General features: G+C 38.2%; 1 protein-coding gene across 12 annotated transcripts in view; it reads right to left on the reverse strand.

Annotated features, from left to right (window-relative positions):
• Positions 1-1,340: 1,340 nt before the first annotated feature.
• CHD9 (chromodomain helicase DNA binding protein 9) overlaps positions 1,341-16,514 on the reverse strand; it is a 225,627-nt gene continuing 210,453 nt past the window's right edge. For all 12 annotated transcript variants that reach the window (XM_059152717.1, XM_059152723.1, XM_059152721.1 and 9 more), the window contains 5 exons: positions 15,514-15,653; positions 14,989-15,210; positions 11,054-11,182; positions 8,279-8,383; positions 1,341-4,837 (listed from right to left, as the gene is read on the reverse strand). In XM_059152717.1, the coding sequence (XP_059008700.1) occupies positions 3,974-4,837; positions 8,279-8,383; positions 11,054-11,182; positions 14,989-15,210; positions 15,514-15,653 (1,460 nt within the window). In that variant the 3' untranslated portion in view covers positions 1,341-3,973. The remainder of the gene's footprint in view (positions 4,838-8,278; positions 8,384-11,053; positions 11,183-14,988; positions 15,211-15,513; positions 15,654-16,514) is intronic.

Consider the following 16,514-nt stretch of genomic DNA (forward strand, 5'->3'; position numbering starts at 1 on the left):
CCTTCTTCAGGCTCTGCAGGAGCATCTGTTCCACGCTGCTGTCCTAGCTTCTGGTGGTTGCTGACAATCCTTGGTGTTCCTCAGCTACATCTGTATCACTCCAATCTCTGCTTGTTGGCTCATGTCCTTTTTCCCTTGGACTGGGTGTCCTCTCTTCTTATTGGGAACCAGCCACCGGATCTAGGGCCCACCCTCACCTAGTGTAACTGCCAAGACCCTATTTCCAATTGAGGTCACATTCTGAGATTCTGGGTTGACACAGATTTTTGGATGACGCGACTCAACCCACTACTTGAATATAACATCCATATAAAAACATTGGGTATCTCTGAACAGTATTGATCTCAGGGTGGGTTTATGATGATTTAACTAGTTTTTCTTTGTGCTTTTCTGCATTTTAAAATAAAAAGCTTATGTACTGAGTTGTATTTACATAGAGACTAAGTTCTAAATTTGTTGTAGAGGATGAACATTACTTGTAGTCGAAAATGACTCTCCCTCCCTATAGCTCACAAAACACAGAATCCATCATTTTGTACATAGTATACGTTCTTTCAGAAACATCTAATATAGCTGAATCTTCTTCTAGCACTGGAACAGATTACTGTTCCTCTGGGTGAGCACTAGACTAAGTAATTGATTTGGGTTTATATGCTACATTGTACAAAAAAAGGGGAAAAAAAGGTTTTCTAAGCACAGAAGTAAAGGGAAATGGGTTCCAAGTTAAATGAGTGTATGACGAGACTCTACTGTTCTCCTTTTCTAATCAGGGGAAAACTAAATTTCTTTCATGTTTACAAAAACGCTAAAAACAAGAGTGATGAATTAGGAAAGACACTTAAGACCAAGGGGAAAAATAATTACTGATATCCAAAATGTACTCCTTTATGAGTTTTGGTACATCTCTTGAGTCTTTCTGGACATTTTTAAAGGTCAGGGGAAGAAAACTTAAGGAAATAATGATACAGTGGATATAACTATAGCTAGCTTCTGTCTTTTAAAAATTTTTCCAAGGTGGGGCGCCTGGGTGGCTCAGTGGGTTAAGCCTCTGCCTTCGACTCGGGTCATGATCCCAGGACCCTGGGATTGAGCCCCGCATCGGGCTCTCTGCTTGGCGGGAAGCCTGCTTCCCTCTCTCTCTCTGCCTGCCTCTCTGCCTCCTTGTGATTTCTGTCAAATAAATAAATAAAATCTTAAAAAAAAAAAATTTTTCCCCCAAGGTATAACTTTCCTTTTGGAGATTTAGGACTAGGGTTTCTTTCACAACTGGATTAAGATAAATTATAGATAAAAGTTAATTAAAAAAAGGAGTATTGTCATGTACAGAGGCTGACATCATGGGTAGTCAAAGAATATGTTTAATAAAAAATAATTAAACTTCCATTTGCTCTATAGAACATCATAGAAAGTAATTTAATAAATTACAAATGACTTTTTTAAGACGTTTGCTCAACTACAGAAAGCAAATTCAGACTACACAAAACACAACTGGTAAATATTGCAAATGTCCAAAAGAAGAATTGGACTAAGACTTGAATCATGAAACCTGAAACAAGGGCTATAAATACAAGGCAATAACAGCTATAATTCTTTTAGTAACTACCAACACATACTTGGATATCCTTTTAACTGCAACTTTAGTATTATGTAATTCTACTGATTTTTTTCCTTATAACCCTTATCTTTACACAACCATATTTGCATTTTTTTTAAGCTGACAGGTGGAAAACTTTTCCCCAATCAATACTAAATAGAAGTGTCTTGAAATCCGAGAGAAACTTTAACGTTAGTATTAGCCTTAATGCTTTGAAAAACTGTAATTGCCTTATTACGTAGAAAGAGAATCACTAATATGTTAACCAAATTCGTCTGATCATAATTAGGAAAATACTTTATCTCATAAATTTGATATAAATTAGCTTTTTAGTGACAAGATCTAGGGCTTTTTTTTCCCTTTTTTTTTTTTTTTTTTTTTTTTTTAATTGGGGAAAGAAAGGAATGAAGATTATGCGGACAGAACTAGAGGGAAAGAGGGAAGTATGGATGGTGTTGAAATACCCCACCAGCAAACTAAGTTAACTGTGTTTGAAAAACTTTGGCTATCTCATAGGTGTGTTCTAGTTAAACAAAAGTGCAATACTGCAAAGGGAAGATACTAAATATGTAATATATCATTTTCATGATGAAGAATTACTACCCACTTCTCCCGGATGACTATTGCTAAGACATTGCATAAAGAACTATCAATTCAAAGTACTATTTTGGGAAAAATACAAAAATGAATACAATCTCAATGGAACTTAAATGACTTTGTAAATACATGTAACACTGTCTCTCTAGTGAGGGATTAGTTATCTTACATACAGAAACATAATTTACTGGTAAAGATCTGGGAAAATCCAATATAATTGTTGGATTTATGATGAAACAACAAAGTTCTATCAAAAAGTACTGAGTTATTTTTTTCTGTGGGAGAGAAGTGGGGTACTTTCCCCCTAAATTTAGCCCCTCGCAAACTTTATCACTGACCTATCCAAGTATCAGAAAAATGCTAACATCTTTCTCTCCTTAGGATGTAAATGGTATTTTATGTCCAATTCAGTTCTAATTGTTTTTAATGTACATGAAGGTGATCCTGGACCTCTCTATCTTGTCGGAATTAATAGCAGCTTTAGCAGGAGAAACTGTATCACAAATCAAATATCAGACAAATTTTACATGATAAAGGGTTCTAAGAAATTGATCAGAAGCCTTGGGCTTCATTTTTGTGGTTGACAGGTATAACTTGTATAAATTTTTTTGAGATCATTCAAAGTGCATATTCAAAATGGGCCAACTCAGTATATTTAATATAAACTGATAACCCAACACTGATTCTGGGCAACATTTAGTCTGCTTATACCTAGCAACTTAAAAAAAAAAATGAATTTAGACTATTCTGCATATTACTTTATCACTAAGACCTGCTCATGTTGGAACAGTTCCATGACATAAAACACAAAGAGAAATCTACACGAATAAAGCAAACCAACAGTTTCTTTTACATGAAGTATGCTGTGTGGAACGATCTTCTCAGTGGTATTTCATGAGTTTGCCTTTTCTGAACCCTGGAAACAGACATTACTCATCAGAGACAGAATGATTTCTTTAGAGGAGGCCAAACTTTGAAAAAGTAAAACTAAGTATGTCTAGAGGGTGCCAAAGTCCCATGACACAGGACTCTTGTAGGACTTAATTTTACTGATATCAGAGTTAAGCTCAGCCGAAAGCAAGTCAGATTTCTTGCCAGATCAACATGATATAGAGGATGTGTTTAAAAAACCCCTGAAAACAAGTAGAGAATTAGAAACGAATGTAAACTTCCTAAACTAACTCAGCTGAGGTAACAGGTAGCCAGTTCAATTGGCTGATTGGGAAACTTATTTCTTCTTTAAAACACACTTGTACCTGAATTGGAAACGTCAGCAGTGCATCACGACACGAGAGCGTTTTCATGGAATTAAAGCAGTGGATGGTGATGTAGACTCTACAGCTTTCATGACATTCATTAGCTGCCCAAATTATTGCTGAGTTTTGATCTGTAAATTATAGGTGTCAAGGAGGCTGTAAAACTATATTCAAATTAAATCAGTAAATATGCATCAAGTATGCTGTGTTCTCTGCAAATATATTAAATATACAACTCTCATGGAGCATAATTTTCATAAAATTAACCCCCAACAAAATTATAATGCCTTTTTGTTGTAATTTTACACCTTTATGTATTTGATAGTACATACGAGTTCAGAAACTTATACGGATCTTAAGAAATAGTACATGCAAAACGTCTCTGAAAGCAGTTTGCACTTCTAAACAAATAACTGAAATGTTCGGTCAGTAAGTTATTGATGCACTCAACACTGGGGTATTTACAATTCATAATTAAAGAAAAAAAAATCCAAAATCAGTTCATAATTTAAGTGCAGTCTGGGAGTCAGTCTTCATTACTCGAATCTGAATCCTCGGATGATGACGACGTACTGTCGGATCCAGACGAAGCATCAGCTTTCTCTGAACCCTCATCTGTGCTGTTCTCGTTGAGAGGACTTGCTTCAGTTCCCCCTTTGTCCTCCTGGTCTCTACCTCTGGACTCTTCCTCCTTTACTTCCTGGGACTTAGACGAGCCCAAGTCACTGTTTCTGTTTTTCTGTACGTCGAAAGTATTGGTCTGGGACGAAGTTGGCATGTGGAGATTAAGGCCTGGAGTGAGCAGCATCCCTGGGTAGAGTATATTAGACAGCAGTAGTGGGTTAAGAGCTAGCGGGTTGGCGGCTGCAGCGGTAGAGGACGTGGAAGGAGAACCCGACACGGAGTTTTCTCCCCCGTTCTCTGAATTTTGACTCTCTGTCCTTTCTTTTTTTCCTTCTAGTTCCTTCGAGTCATTTCCCTTTTTCTCTTCGGTTCCAGATTCAGTAGGCTTGGTCAGGAGCCCCCCCATGCCCAGCAGATTTGGTAAGCCAGTCATTCCTGACAGCAGCATGGGGAACATGGCGGCCACGTTTTTAGCTTCTCCTCCAGAAGAAAGACCGGCAGGCATTCCCATCAGCCCGGCGGTTACTTGCAGAGACTGCAAGTTTTGTAGGTTTTGTTGTAAGGCCTGAAGGGTTGTGAGATCCACACCTGGAAGTAATCCGTTGGCTAACAAAGGATTGCCTGACACGCTGGTGGCAGTTGCTGCCGCCGCCGCTGCCGTGGCCTTGGCAATTCCACTTTTAGGCCGTCGCCCACGCCTGCTGACTTCTTCTCTCACAACAGGACCGGTGAGAATGCGCTCAAACATACTCTCTGGAAGAAATCCCTGGGGAAAAAAAAAATCAGTAACAATAGCTACATTAGAATAAAATCAGTAGCGATCACATTAAAATTGGTAATTATTCATAGACCGAGTCTGTACTGAAAGAACGTAATCAATTATGAAAGAGACAGCCTCTTTCAGATAGTGAGGAGGGGTGTGAGACAGTTCCTCCGCTTCTCATTTTCTCACAGGGTAAGAAAGCAGGAAGAGGCCTCTAGCTTTCTTCCACATGGTGAGGCATACGTGTGTAGAAGAGTTCTAGGGAACTGAAGGTCCAAAGACATTTTCTCATGAGGTTACTTCTGCACCCTCACAGTTTCGCATCATCAGTTACTCTTGAAGACTACAGAAGTGCCCCTCGTCCAAGTTAGGAGAACGATAAGGAAAGAACAGAGGAAGTAAGTGAAAGGTTAAGATTACAGTGAGATGCTCCATGTGAATCTTTGTCACTTTGGGAGTAAGGGAGGGAGCTAGCACCATGCTGATAAAGATAGTTGAGTGATTCTCCCATGACTTTCTGGGCCCAGAACTCCTAAAAGTGATAGGAGTTGTAGAACTTCTAGGCTAGCAGGCTCCAGCAGAACTATAACGTAAGCCACATATGTAACTTTAAATTTTCTAGCAACTGTATTAAAAAAGGTAAAAGAGAAACAGGTGACATTAATTTTAGTAATATAGCCTAACATAATTATTATTATTTTTTAAAGATTTTATTTATTTATTTGACAGACAGAGATCAGAAGTACGCAGAGAGAGAGGGGGGTGGGAAGCAGGCTCTCCGCGGAGCGGACAGCCCGATGCAGGGCTCGATCCCAGGACCCTGGGATCATGACCTGAGCCGAAGGCAGAGGCTTTAACCCACTGAGCCACCCAGGCGCCCCATAGCCTAACATAATTAAACCAAAATCCCACCATCTCAATATGTAACCTATGAAAATAAAGATATTTTCTATTTTTTCCAAACTTAATCTTCAAAATCCCAAACCAGGGTGGGGAGATGGGCACAATGGGTGAAGGGGAATGGAAGACATAGACTCCGGTTACGGAATGAAAAAATTAGGGGATAATTTTTTTTTTTTAAAGATTTTTTATTTATTTATTTGACAGAGAACACAAGTAGGCAGAGAGGCAGGCAGAGAGAGAGAGAAGCAGGCTCTGCACTAAGCAGAGAGCCCGATGCGGGGCTCGATCCCAGGACCCTGGGATCATGACCTGGGCCGAAGGCAAAGGCTTTAACCCACTGAGCCACCCAGGCGCCCCTAGGGGATAATTTTTAAAATTAATTAATTAATTAAGGGGGGCGGAATAGAGGGAGAGGGAGAATCCTAAGCAGGCTCCACACCCAGCACAGAGCCTGAAGCGGGGCTTGATCCTGTGACCCTGGAATCATGACCTGAGCCAAAAATCAAGACTTGGCCGCTTAACTGACAGAGCCACCCAGGCGCCCTGAGTCACAGGAATAAAAAGCACAGGGAATAAAATCAGTGAAGTTATGACAGTGTTGTGTGGTGACAGACGGCAGCTGCGCTTGTGGAGAGCACAGTATAGACCTGTCCAATCACTGCGCTGTACACCTGAAACTAATGTAACATTGTGTGTCAAAAATACTCACCCCCCCCAAATCCCAAACCAGTGTTTTATAATTCTTACACAACCTAATTCAGGCAGCTACATCTCAAATGCTCAACAGCTACATGTGTTTAGTGACTATCATTTGTGACCCCTCTGCAGAGCAGTTTCAATACCGCTCTCTCTCTCTCTCTCTTTTTTTTTTTAAGTAGGCTCCACACCCAACATGGGGCTGAACTCACGACTCTGAGGTTAAGAGTCACATCGTCTACCGACTGAGCCAGCCAGGTGCCCCTAGATGGCAGTTTCAAAGACTCTCATGGTACTATTTTAAAATTTTGTTTTGAGGGGCGCCTGGGTGGCTCAGTGGGTTAAGCCGCTGCCTTCGGCTCAGGTCATGATCTCATGGTCCTGGGATCGAGTCCCGCATCGGGCTCTCTGCTCAGCGGGGAGCCTGCTTCCCTCTCTCTCTCTCTGCCTGCCTCTCTGTCTACTTGTGATTTCTCTCTGTCAAATAAGTAAATAAAATCTTTAAAAAAAAATAAATAAAATTTTGTTTTGAATTCATCAACTTAATTGTTTTCTTCACAAAAGCATTAGGGTTCACTGCAGAAAACAACAACAACAACAACAACAACAAATATACCACGGAAAAAAATCATCTGTAATTTCACCAGAGAAAAAAACCATTGCTAATATTTTAGGGTGTGTATTTCATTTCTCCCTTGTTCATATAGACAGATTCTACAATTCTCCCCACTCCGTTTCTAAAATAAATAGAATCATAATGAACATAGTTTTATAGCCTGTCCTTTTCATTTGGACACTTGTGGAAATAGTAGCTATTCTTTATTCAGCATTTACCACATGGTCAGGCTTGGCTTTTCCGAGGGCTTAATTACTACTCCATTTAACACACCGTGACCTTTCCCTCCCTTGTCATTGGATGTTCTTCTAAGATATAATTTTTGCCAGTTGTATAGTTTTCCTATATATGGATGGACCATTAATATATTCCCAATTTGTTACTATTATATATAATATCCTTATTATGTCTCTTTCTGCACATCTTTGCTTAATCTTTGTGGCCTTGCTCAAAGAGTTATCTTAGACGTTAAAATAAAAACAGATTAATGATCAGTATATATTGATTCTGCATTCTAACTCAACAAACATCTGAGAAATTTGTAATGTGTACTGCAAAATAAAAACTGTGAAAACACTGGCACATGTTTACACAATATTGCTAATTCTTTCTTTTCTTTTTTTTTTTTTTTAGATTTATTTATTTATTTATTTGATAGAGATCACAAGTAGGCAAAGAGGCAGGCAGAGAGAGACAGGAAGGGAAGCAGGCTCCCTGCTGAGCAGAGAGCCCAATGCAGGGCTCGATCCCAGTACCCTGGGATCATGACTGGAGCTTCAGGAAGGCAGAGGCTTTAACCCACTGAGCCACCCAAGTGCCCTACACTGTTGCTAATTCTTAATTTAAAACTTCATCTCTGATATCATTAAATGGCAGGTAATTTTCTTTTTTGAGTATAGCTGACACCCAATGTTTCATTAGTTTCGGGTGTACAACTTAGTGATTCGACAGGTTTACACAGGCTGCCGTGACTTATTCATCCCATAACTGGAAGCCTGTACCCTCTTTCCCCTTCATCCATTCTGCCCATCTCCCTACCCACCTCCCCTCTGGCAACCATCAGTTTATTCTCTGTATTTATAGATCAGAGTCTGCTTTTTGTTTGTTTTGTTTTCGGTTCTAGATTCCACTTATGAGTGGAATCATATGGTACCTATCTTTCTCAATCTGACTAGATGGCGTCTAATTGTTAAGATGATGTGTGAGTTAGTATTTATGAAATTACTCACAGACTGCTTAACAACATCTCCCCATTCAGGAGCTACTCCGTATTCCGAATTTTCTTTTAGGAATCTACATAAGTCTTTCAAAGGGGGAGCAAATGCACCTCCAACCTGTAAATGAAAAAGACTGTTAGCCACTTAAAAATTAATTTTTATTATATATATATTATATATATTAAATATGAAGACCTTTTTGCTTTTATTCTGTGCTATACAGAGTTTATTTAAGACATATGTGTTTCTTGAATTACCTTTGACGTTCTCTACTATATTTAAAAGGACTACCACATGCCAAAGGCACTGCTAATATACCGTACAGACGTGTGGTATGTAAATTTTAAATGCTTTAAGTAACTAAAATAGTAAAATGAATAACCACGGTTTCCTGTGCACTTGCTATGCTGGATAGGTCATACAGCCTCGTTAAGAGCATGTGCCCTCCAGAGTCAGACTTACCAGCTACTGGAACTGGGCAAATCAGTAAATCTCTCTGAGCCTCCATTTTCTGATCTATAAAAAGGGGATTACGACAACACTTTCCTCACAGGGTTTTATAAGGATAAAAATGAAACCAATTCAAGTGCCTTAGCACAGCATCTGGTGCAAACAAACACCCAAGTTCTCCTTCTTCTTCTTACATGCCAAGCATCATGCTAAGGACTTTCAGTATATAAATTTACTTTAGTTCTCACTATATCCTTTTTTTTTTTTTAAAGATTTTATTTATTTGAGAGAGAGAGAGAGAGTGGGCATGAGAGGGAGAAGTTCAGAGGGAGAAGCAGACTCCTGGCAGAGCTAGGAGCCCGATGTGGGACTCGATCCCAGGACTACAGAATCATGCCCTGAGCTGAAGGCAGTTGCCCAACCAACTGAGCCACCCAGGCGCCCCTCACTATATCCTTTGAGAGAGTATTATTTCTGTTTTTCAAATGAAGGAATTAAGCCTCAGAGAAGTTAGGTAAGTCACCTAAAGCCAGCTAGTAAGCATTAGGGCCAGCTTTTAAACTCAGGTTCCGCAAAGTCATGCTCTTACCTATTACGTAACCTGAAGTATAAAATTAAACACATCTTTTGCATGTGAACAGTGATATAGCCAACTAATCACAATATGAAAAAATTTAAAAACTACATATGATAATTAGTAGGACATTAAAACAAAATATTTTGAAACTTCAATGATTTGGATCTACCAACTTAATGTTCCTTTGGTGTCTAAAGGTAATTCCTCTTTCCATACCTCTCTGAACATATACTATCTCTTGGTAGAATACAGACAGGACTTTAATGTCGCTACACCACCTAGAAGTTATAGGTATCTATAGTTATAATACTTAAGCACTCTTTTCTAATATTTTCTGTAGTTTTTACTTAGTTTCTGTTGCCTTCTCCTTTTCGTTACCCCCTTTACTAAGCTCCAGTGTAAGCGGAGGCCCTTTGGGTGGGTGGTGTATAGGGATTCGGCAGGTAGATTCTTTTGAATCCTTTAGCCTGTGTGCTACAGACTCAGAACAATAAATAATACAAATTACGGGAGATGAACAGACCCCTTGTCAGGTTATAACAATTAGATAAAATTAGGAGTGTTTATTATCTAATAAGTAAAACCACAAAATTGTTCCAGTTCCTTAAAACTGGCTAAGACTAATTTATTCCTATCCAGTAATGCTAACTTTTGTTAGAAGATAAAGTGCTAAGATTTGTAACACCATCTATATAATCACAAAATTAAGTAAAATGCTACTAAAATGTCATCTTGTCTTTTCCCTAATCCCCCTATGACATCATTTTAAAGTACAAACAAACGCTGAATAAGCTCTATAAACTTGGGGAAAATCAGTATTAATTTTAATGAGCTAGTGCACATAACAATATTAAAACAATTGTTAAGGTAATCTGATTGTGACTGAAGGAACTCAATGAGAAATTTGCTGTTCTTACTCTGAGGCCATCTTTTTCTCTTTTTAATTTTATTTTGTTGCATGCTTATCTGAGTAAAAAACAGAATAAAAATATCAGAGCTATAGGCCTACAGAAGGGTGCTTTTGAGGTGAAGGAGACATCTACCAATCCATAAATGAAAACAATTTGGGGAAACAAATGTTGAGCCACATTTGGTTAAGAAACAGAATTTAGAAAAACTGGACTCTTACCATTCATCAGTCAAAAAAGCAGTAAGATAAACACAGCAGTGCCTTTTTTCTATAAGGTACCTTTGTTTAAGACATTTTACTTTCATCTGTCAGAAAATTATGTACTAGGCTCATTTAAAGGAACAAGATACTTTAAGGCCATCTGATGGGAAATTTCAGTGATAAAAATGTAATCTCTGACGGCCTAATGAGAATGGTGGCTCTCTCATCAGCTTCTCACCCTCAGCAGTGTGGCCTTTCTGGGTGGGTGCTATGAGGGACTGTCTCATGTGCGGTAGGAAGTTCAGCAGCATCCTGGCCTCTACCAGCTGGATGCCAGTAGCGTCCCTTCCCTGCCTGCCACCTCCTCACCTCCCAAGCTGGGACCTCCAGACATTGCCAAATGTCCCTGCAAGACAAAACTGCCCCGTGCTGAGAACCGCTGCTTTGGATGTCAGGCCCTTGGGCAATGTCACATGGCTTACACACAGATGTGTCAAGTGACTTATTTTTATCCCAAGGCTTAGCCAAAGATGTGGGAATTGAAATTAGATTGCATAAAATTATAGTCCATGTCTTTCCCCACAAATCTGCTAGTTTTAACCCATCTCCAGGTCTGTTTATAAACAATTAACAATAAATATACACATACCTTCCTGGCATTTCTTCTGTTGATCAGCTGAACACGTTCGTCTCCAGTAAGACTATTAACATCGAGTTTATTAGGGTTTCTGCAACGATGCCTTTTTTGTTTAGGCCTCCCTTCATGGAGCTGTACTCTCTAAAACATATAAGTAAAGAAACAGCTTTAAAATCTTTACTTGTGCAAACAGTACAAAAAAGCTGATCCAACTAATTTAATTCTATAATACTGAAGATACATATAATATATATTATACACTGAAGAATATATATTTAATATATATTATACACTGAAGATAATATATATTATACACATATTTTACCTTTAGTATATAATATATATACATACATATATATTAAAGAATTTACCCATTACACTTTAAAAATACTTAACCTTTAAATATTTTTATATTTAACACAGTTGACCTTAAACAACATGTGGATTAAGGCTACCGCCCCTGCATAGTCGAAAATCCACATAGAACTCTTGATTCCCCCAAACTTAACCGATAATAGCCTACTGCAGACCAAAAGCCTTTCTGATGCTATAAACAGTTGATTAACACATATTTAGCATGTTATATTTATATTATATCCTGTATTCTTACAACAAAGTAGTAAGTTGTTGAACCTACTGGTACAAAGAAGGTTGAAGAAAAGAGAATGTTCTTAAGAAAATCGTATTGAAGAGAAAATACATTCTCAGTACCATACTGTAAAAATTCCACGTAAAAGTGGACCCACACAATTCAAGCCCAAGTGTTGCTCAAGGGTCAACTGTCTAATAAAAATATTAAATATGACTTCAAGAAATATAATATAAATCTTTTCTTCAAATTACATATTTGAAAACATATTCAAGGCCATCATATGATTGAAACACCATCATTCAGTGAGCGTTCTCGCTCCTGAAATGAGGTCTTTCCTTAAACGCTCTCACAGATCACTGTGTTCCTAGCATTGTCTGAAGGAGTTACCAGTAACACTGGAGCAGCCTCCTCAAAATCGTACAGTTCTTCACTTCTTCTCCTGATAAATTTCATCTGAAACATCAGATGTTTTTCTGCGCTGGTACAATCCATGTTTGTGCCAGCTGTGGCTTTCCTCTTCTCTTCGTCTCACTACTAGTCTTTCTTATTTCCCCTCAAGTAACCGTCACGATATTAAAAGATATTCTTATATTTTACGAATGGGAACCAAGGCTTGGAGAGGTTACCTTCCTCGAGGTCATACAACCAACAAGTGGTAGTATCTGGTAATGAAACTCTTTCCAGCAAACCATACTGCTCACTTCTATAATTTAACAAAGCAGGGCTTGGTGTGTGTTTCCGACCAATGAGAACAATGCAGGAGAGGAATGCTCAGACTCTTCAGCGTGGCAGACCCATCCCTTCACAGCCTGGACCTCAATTTACCTTTTCTATCCTGTTACTATTACCCCACAGATTTCCTCACATACCCCGCAATACCCGCTCTTTTATGAATATGCCTTAGAGTCCTATCCTTTTTAACTCTTCCTACTCATTTTATAATGCTTAGAATATCCTTCTCTTGTGTTAACCTGGTCAAATGCCTACTTATTCTTTATCATCCACCAGTCACAGCTGTCATCTCTATCTTCTTTCCACATTTCCCCAGATACTTTGCCTAGGAAGAATCACTCATTACTCTTTTTTATGTTTCCACAGTACTCTATACATAGCCTCGCTATTATATATCTATATGTTATAATTATTTAGCTATAGGGATACAACAGAATGTGAGAGCTAAGAAATCATTAATGTGAGATATCCTTCAGAAACCAAAACTAAGGGACGCCTGGGTGGCTCAGTTGGTTAAGCAGCTGCCTTCGGCTCAGGTCATGATCCCAGCGTCCTGGGATCGAGTCCCACATCGGGCTCCTTGCTCCGCAGGGAGCCTGCTTCACCCTCTGACTCTGCCTTCCACTCTGTCTGCCTGTGCTCGCTCTCACTCTCTCTTACAAATAAATAAATAAAATCTTTAAAAAAAAAAAAAAAAAAAAAAAAAAAAAAAAAAAAAAAAAAAAGAAACCAAAACTAATCATCTTGTATTATCACAACAAATGCTGTTTTAAAATCTTAATATTCTATAATGTTACCTAAAAAATTATGATAATTTTATTAGCAGTGAAAATGATGAATGGCTTTTAAGTTTAAAAAATTAATAAAGATTCCTTTGCAGTGATGAGAGAAAGACAGAGAAACCCTACAGACTACAGTGGAAGTACCACAAGGGCAAGAACTTTATACTGTTTGTGGTTTTATCCTCCATCCCTTAAAAGAAGAACTAGCACTGAGTAGTTAATGCAAATCTACTGACTGAATAAAATGTTATTTTCTAACATGTTAAGTTACAGGGTTAAACTAATGATTCTTATTATTGTTAGAACTGCAGTATTCATTCTATGCTTACCCATCATATTTAGTGAAAACTCCTCCCCTCATAATTATAAAAACTTTGTTTTTTTAAAAAATCAAAAGTATTTAAAGTTTGAGAATTAGTGGCATCCTTAGAGAAGACCAGGGAGGGCGCCTGGGTGGCTCAGTGGGTTAAGCCGCTGCCTTCGGCTCAGGTCATGATCTCAGTCAGGGTCCTGGGATCGAGTCCCACATCGGGCTCTCTGCTCAGCAGGGAGCCTGCTTCCTCCTCTCTCTCTCTGCCTACATGTGATCTCTCTCTCTGTTGAATAAATAAATAAAATCTTAAAAAAAAAAAAAAAAGAAGACCAGGGATATGAAAGGCATCTGAACGCCAAGCCTGAGGCAGTCTGGTGTAGATGACCAGGTTATTTCCTGATGTTAATAACAGCGATGTAAAATTCTAGACAAAGTACACATTACAGACACAAAGACCACTGTAGGGACTGAAGTGTGGAGCTTTTGTGGTTCCTTAATGTAAAAAAGTAACAAGGTAATTTTTTTCTGTTAATAAAATAACAACTTTACCTTTATAGAGTAGATTTTTGTCTTCAAAGGACTTTCAGTTTTTACTCATTGGCTCAGTAAATGTTTATAGGAAGCTAGATACTATTCTATGGATCAGGAATTATGTACTAAGTCCTGGGGATACAAAGGTGAATAGGATCTTGTCCTTCAGAAGCTCACAGAGTACTAGACAGCTGTGCTAGGTTCTCCATTCTAATGAAGGCAGATACAACAGGCCTCCTACCTTTGCTCTTTGGGGGATCTGATGCGAATTCGGTATATCAGCACCTGATAGTAAAGTACTGCAAAATGCAGTGACAGATTTCTGTGAGTAAGAAAGTCATATGCCTATGAGACAGGGAGCACAGAGTATCTCAGGAGACAAAAAATGCAAATGAACTAAAACAATTCTCGCTCTGATAAGAGTAAACTCAGTGTGCACCTGCAGAGACACAACAGCAGCACTGCAGCAGCTTGAAGAAGAGCTTACGAGTAGCAGTTTGGACACTGGAGTTAAGACTGTGCCCTGGACTACTTACTTCCAATTTCGGTGTTTTAATTTATCCAGAAAATAGTTACAATTATGCCATTCTGATAAAGGTGTTAGGAGTGTTAAATGAGATAATGTATGTTAGTAAAATGCCTGGAACACGGTTAAGTCTCAATAAATGTTTAATATGATCACTGGTATCACTGGTAATTTAAAGTAAACTCCCTAAGGAAAAGGACTGGAAATTTTATACCTTTACAACCTACACTGGGTCTAACATAGTACTCTGTATATTGGAGATAATTTTCATTATTAAATGCAGAATGGAAAAATGGAAATGGCACTGTGTTCTATCGGGGGGAAAAACGGTCATTATTTTTTTCTGTTTATTTTCCTTACCCTTGGGCAGAACACATATTTACATAAGTGGGTAAAAACATATGCTTCATCATTATGGATTTGATAAACCACAGAAATAAAATATACCAAGATCTGTAAGGCATCACCTACAGGAATAAAAGCTCCTAAATCTTCCACATAACCTGGGTGCTCCTTAAGCCATTTTTCCAAATCCTTTCTCTTTGGCGCATCATCGCCTGCAAGTCTTGTCCCGTCTTTGAGGTTAATGACTGGAACTGGACTTTCCGTATCAGGAATTCCTTGAGGTTGAGTGTAGGACAGTGCTGGAGTCATCCCTGTAGAAATCTGTGAGGTGGTTAAGCCCAAAGTAACCTGGAGAGAAAAAAACAAGTGAAAATTTTATTTCTATGCTTTATCATTCGATTTTTTGTCCAGTAAAGAAAATCTTTTTGAAGAGGAAAAAAGTAAGCTGTTTAAAATTCTGACAAATTTTCCAAGTTTAAGATTTTCACGAGTCTTGGTCAGTGCTAGATTCCTCTGAGATATAATCTAGAAGTACACTCTAATTTCCTAATTAATATTTTTACTCTCTAAGACATTCGCAAAATAGCAATATATATATTTACATACTTTGGACTCAAATTTTGGACTCAAAGATCAGTACTTTTTACTTACATGGTTAGGTGGTTTATTTCTGTTAAAAAAGAGGATGTCAACACCTTCTACATTCTTCCTTCTTCCCCGCCTTTTTTTGACGATAGGCTGGTTGTCTAATCTAACGCCATTGGCACCAAGGGTTGACTGAATGGAAGTACCTAATCAAATAAAAACATGTAAAATAGTGATCAAAATTTAGATCTTAAGTAAATTAAAAGTACTTACTTTCTAAATATATGAAAGTGTTATTTCTTATTTTACAGGTCCTAAGTCCAGCAATTTTTGGGCTAAAAACACCCCCATTCCTCATTTAAAACGATAAGTAACTTTTTGATTTGTCTCTTCAAATTTTTTACCCAGATATTCACACATCTTATCTTTCCCTTTTAGAGGAAGAAGCAAGTCTTTCTCATATAAAAAGACAAATCCTTCCTTTTTCTTTGAATCCATTAATTCCTACATTTTCTGAAAGCTTGTTTTTTCGGCTATCTTTACTTTCTGGTGCCAAGTTTTTTTTTTTTTTTTTTTTAATTAATTAATTAATTTGACATAGACAGAGAGATCACAAGTAGGCAGAGAGGAAGGCAGAGAGAGAGAGAGAGAGAGAGAGAGAGAGAGAAGCAGGCTCCCTGCTGAGCTGAGAGCCCGAGGCGGGGCTCGATCCCAGGACCCTGGGATCATGACCCAAGCCAAAGGCAGAGGCTTTAACCCACTGAGCCACCCAGGTGCCCTGTGTGCCAAGATATTTTATTCTAGAGTCTTCTCCTCAAATTAAAAACATGGCCTAACTCAAACAAAAAATAAACCTCTTTCAGCCTTTTTATAACTTTCAAAACTTTCGAAAGGTTGGTCTTTGTTGTGCTCCTTTTCTTCATGACCAGTGCATTCTTCAATGTCCCATAGTCCATTCCCGTGCCAGCCAACTTAAGGTATTTTAAGATCACCACTAACTTTTTAGTTGCCAAGTCAAATTGACCTTTATCATTCCTCATTTCCGTAGATTCAATGAAAATGCATCT

The sequence above is a fragment of the Mustela lutreola genome, chromosome 16, assembly GCF_030435805.1.
Source record: "Mustela lutreola isolate mMusLut2 chromosome 16, mMusLut2.pri, whole genome shotgun sequence".
NCBI classification, from domain to species: Eukaryota; Metazoa; Chordata; class Mammalia; order Carnivora; family Mustelidae; genus Mustela; species Mustela lutreola.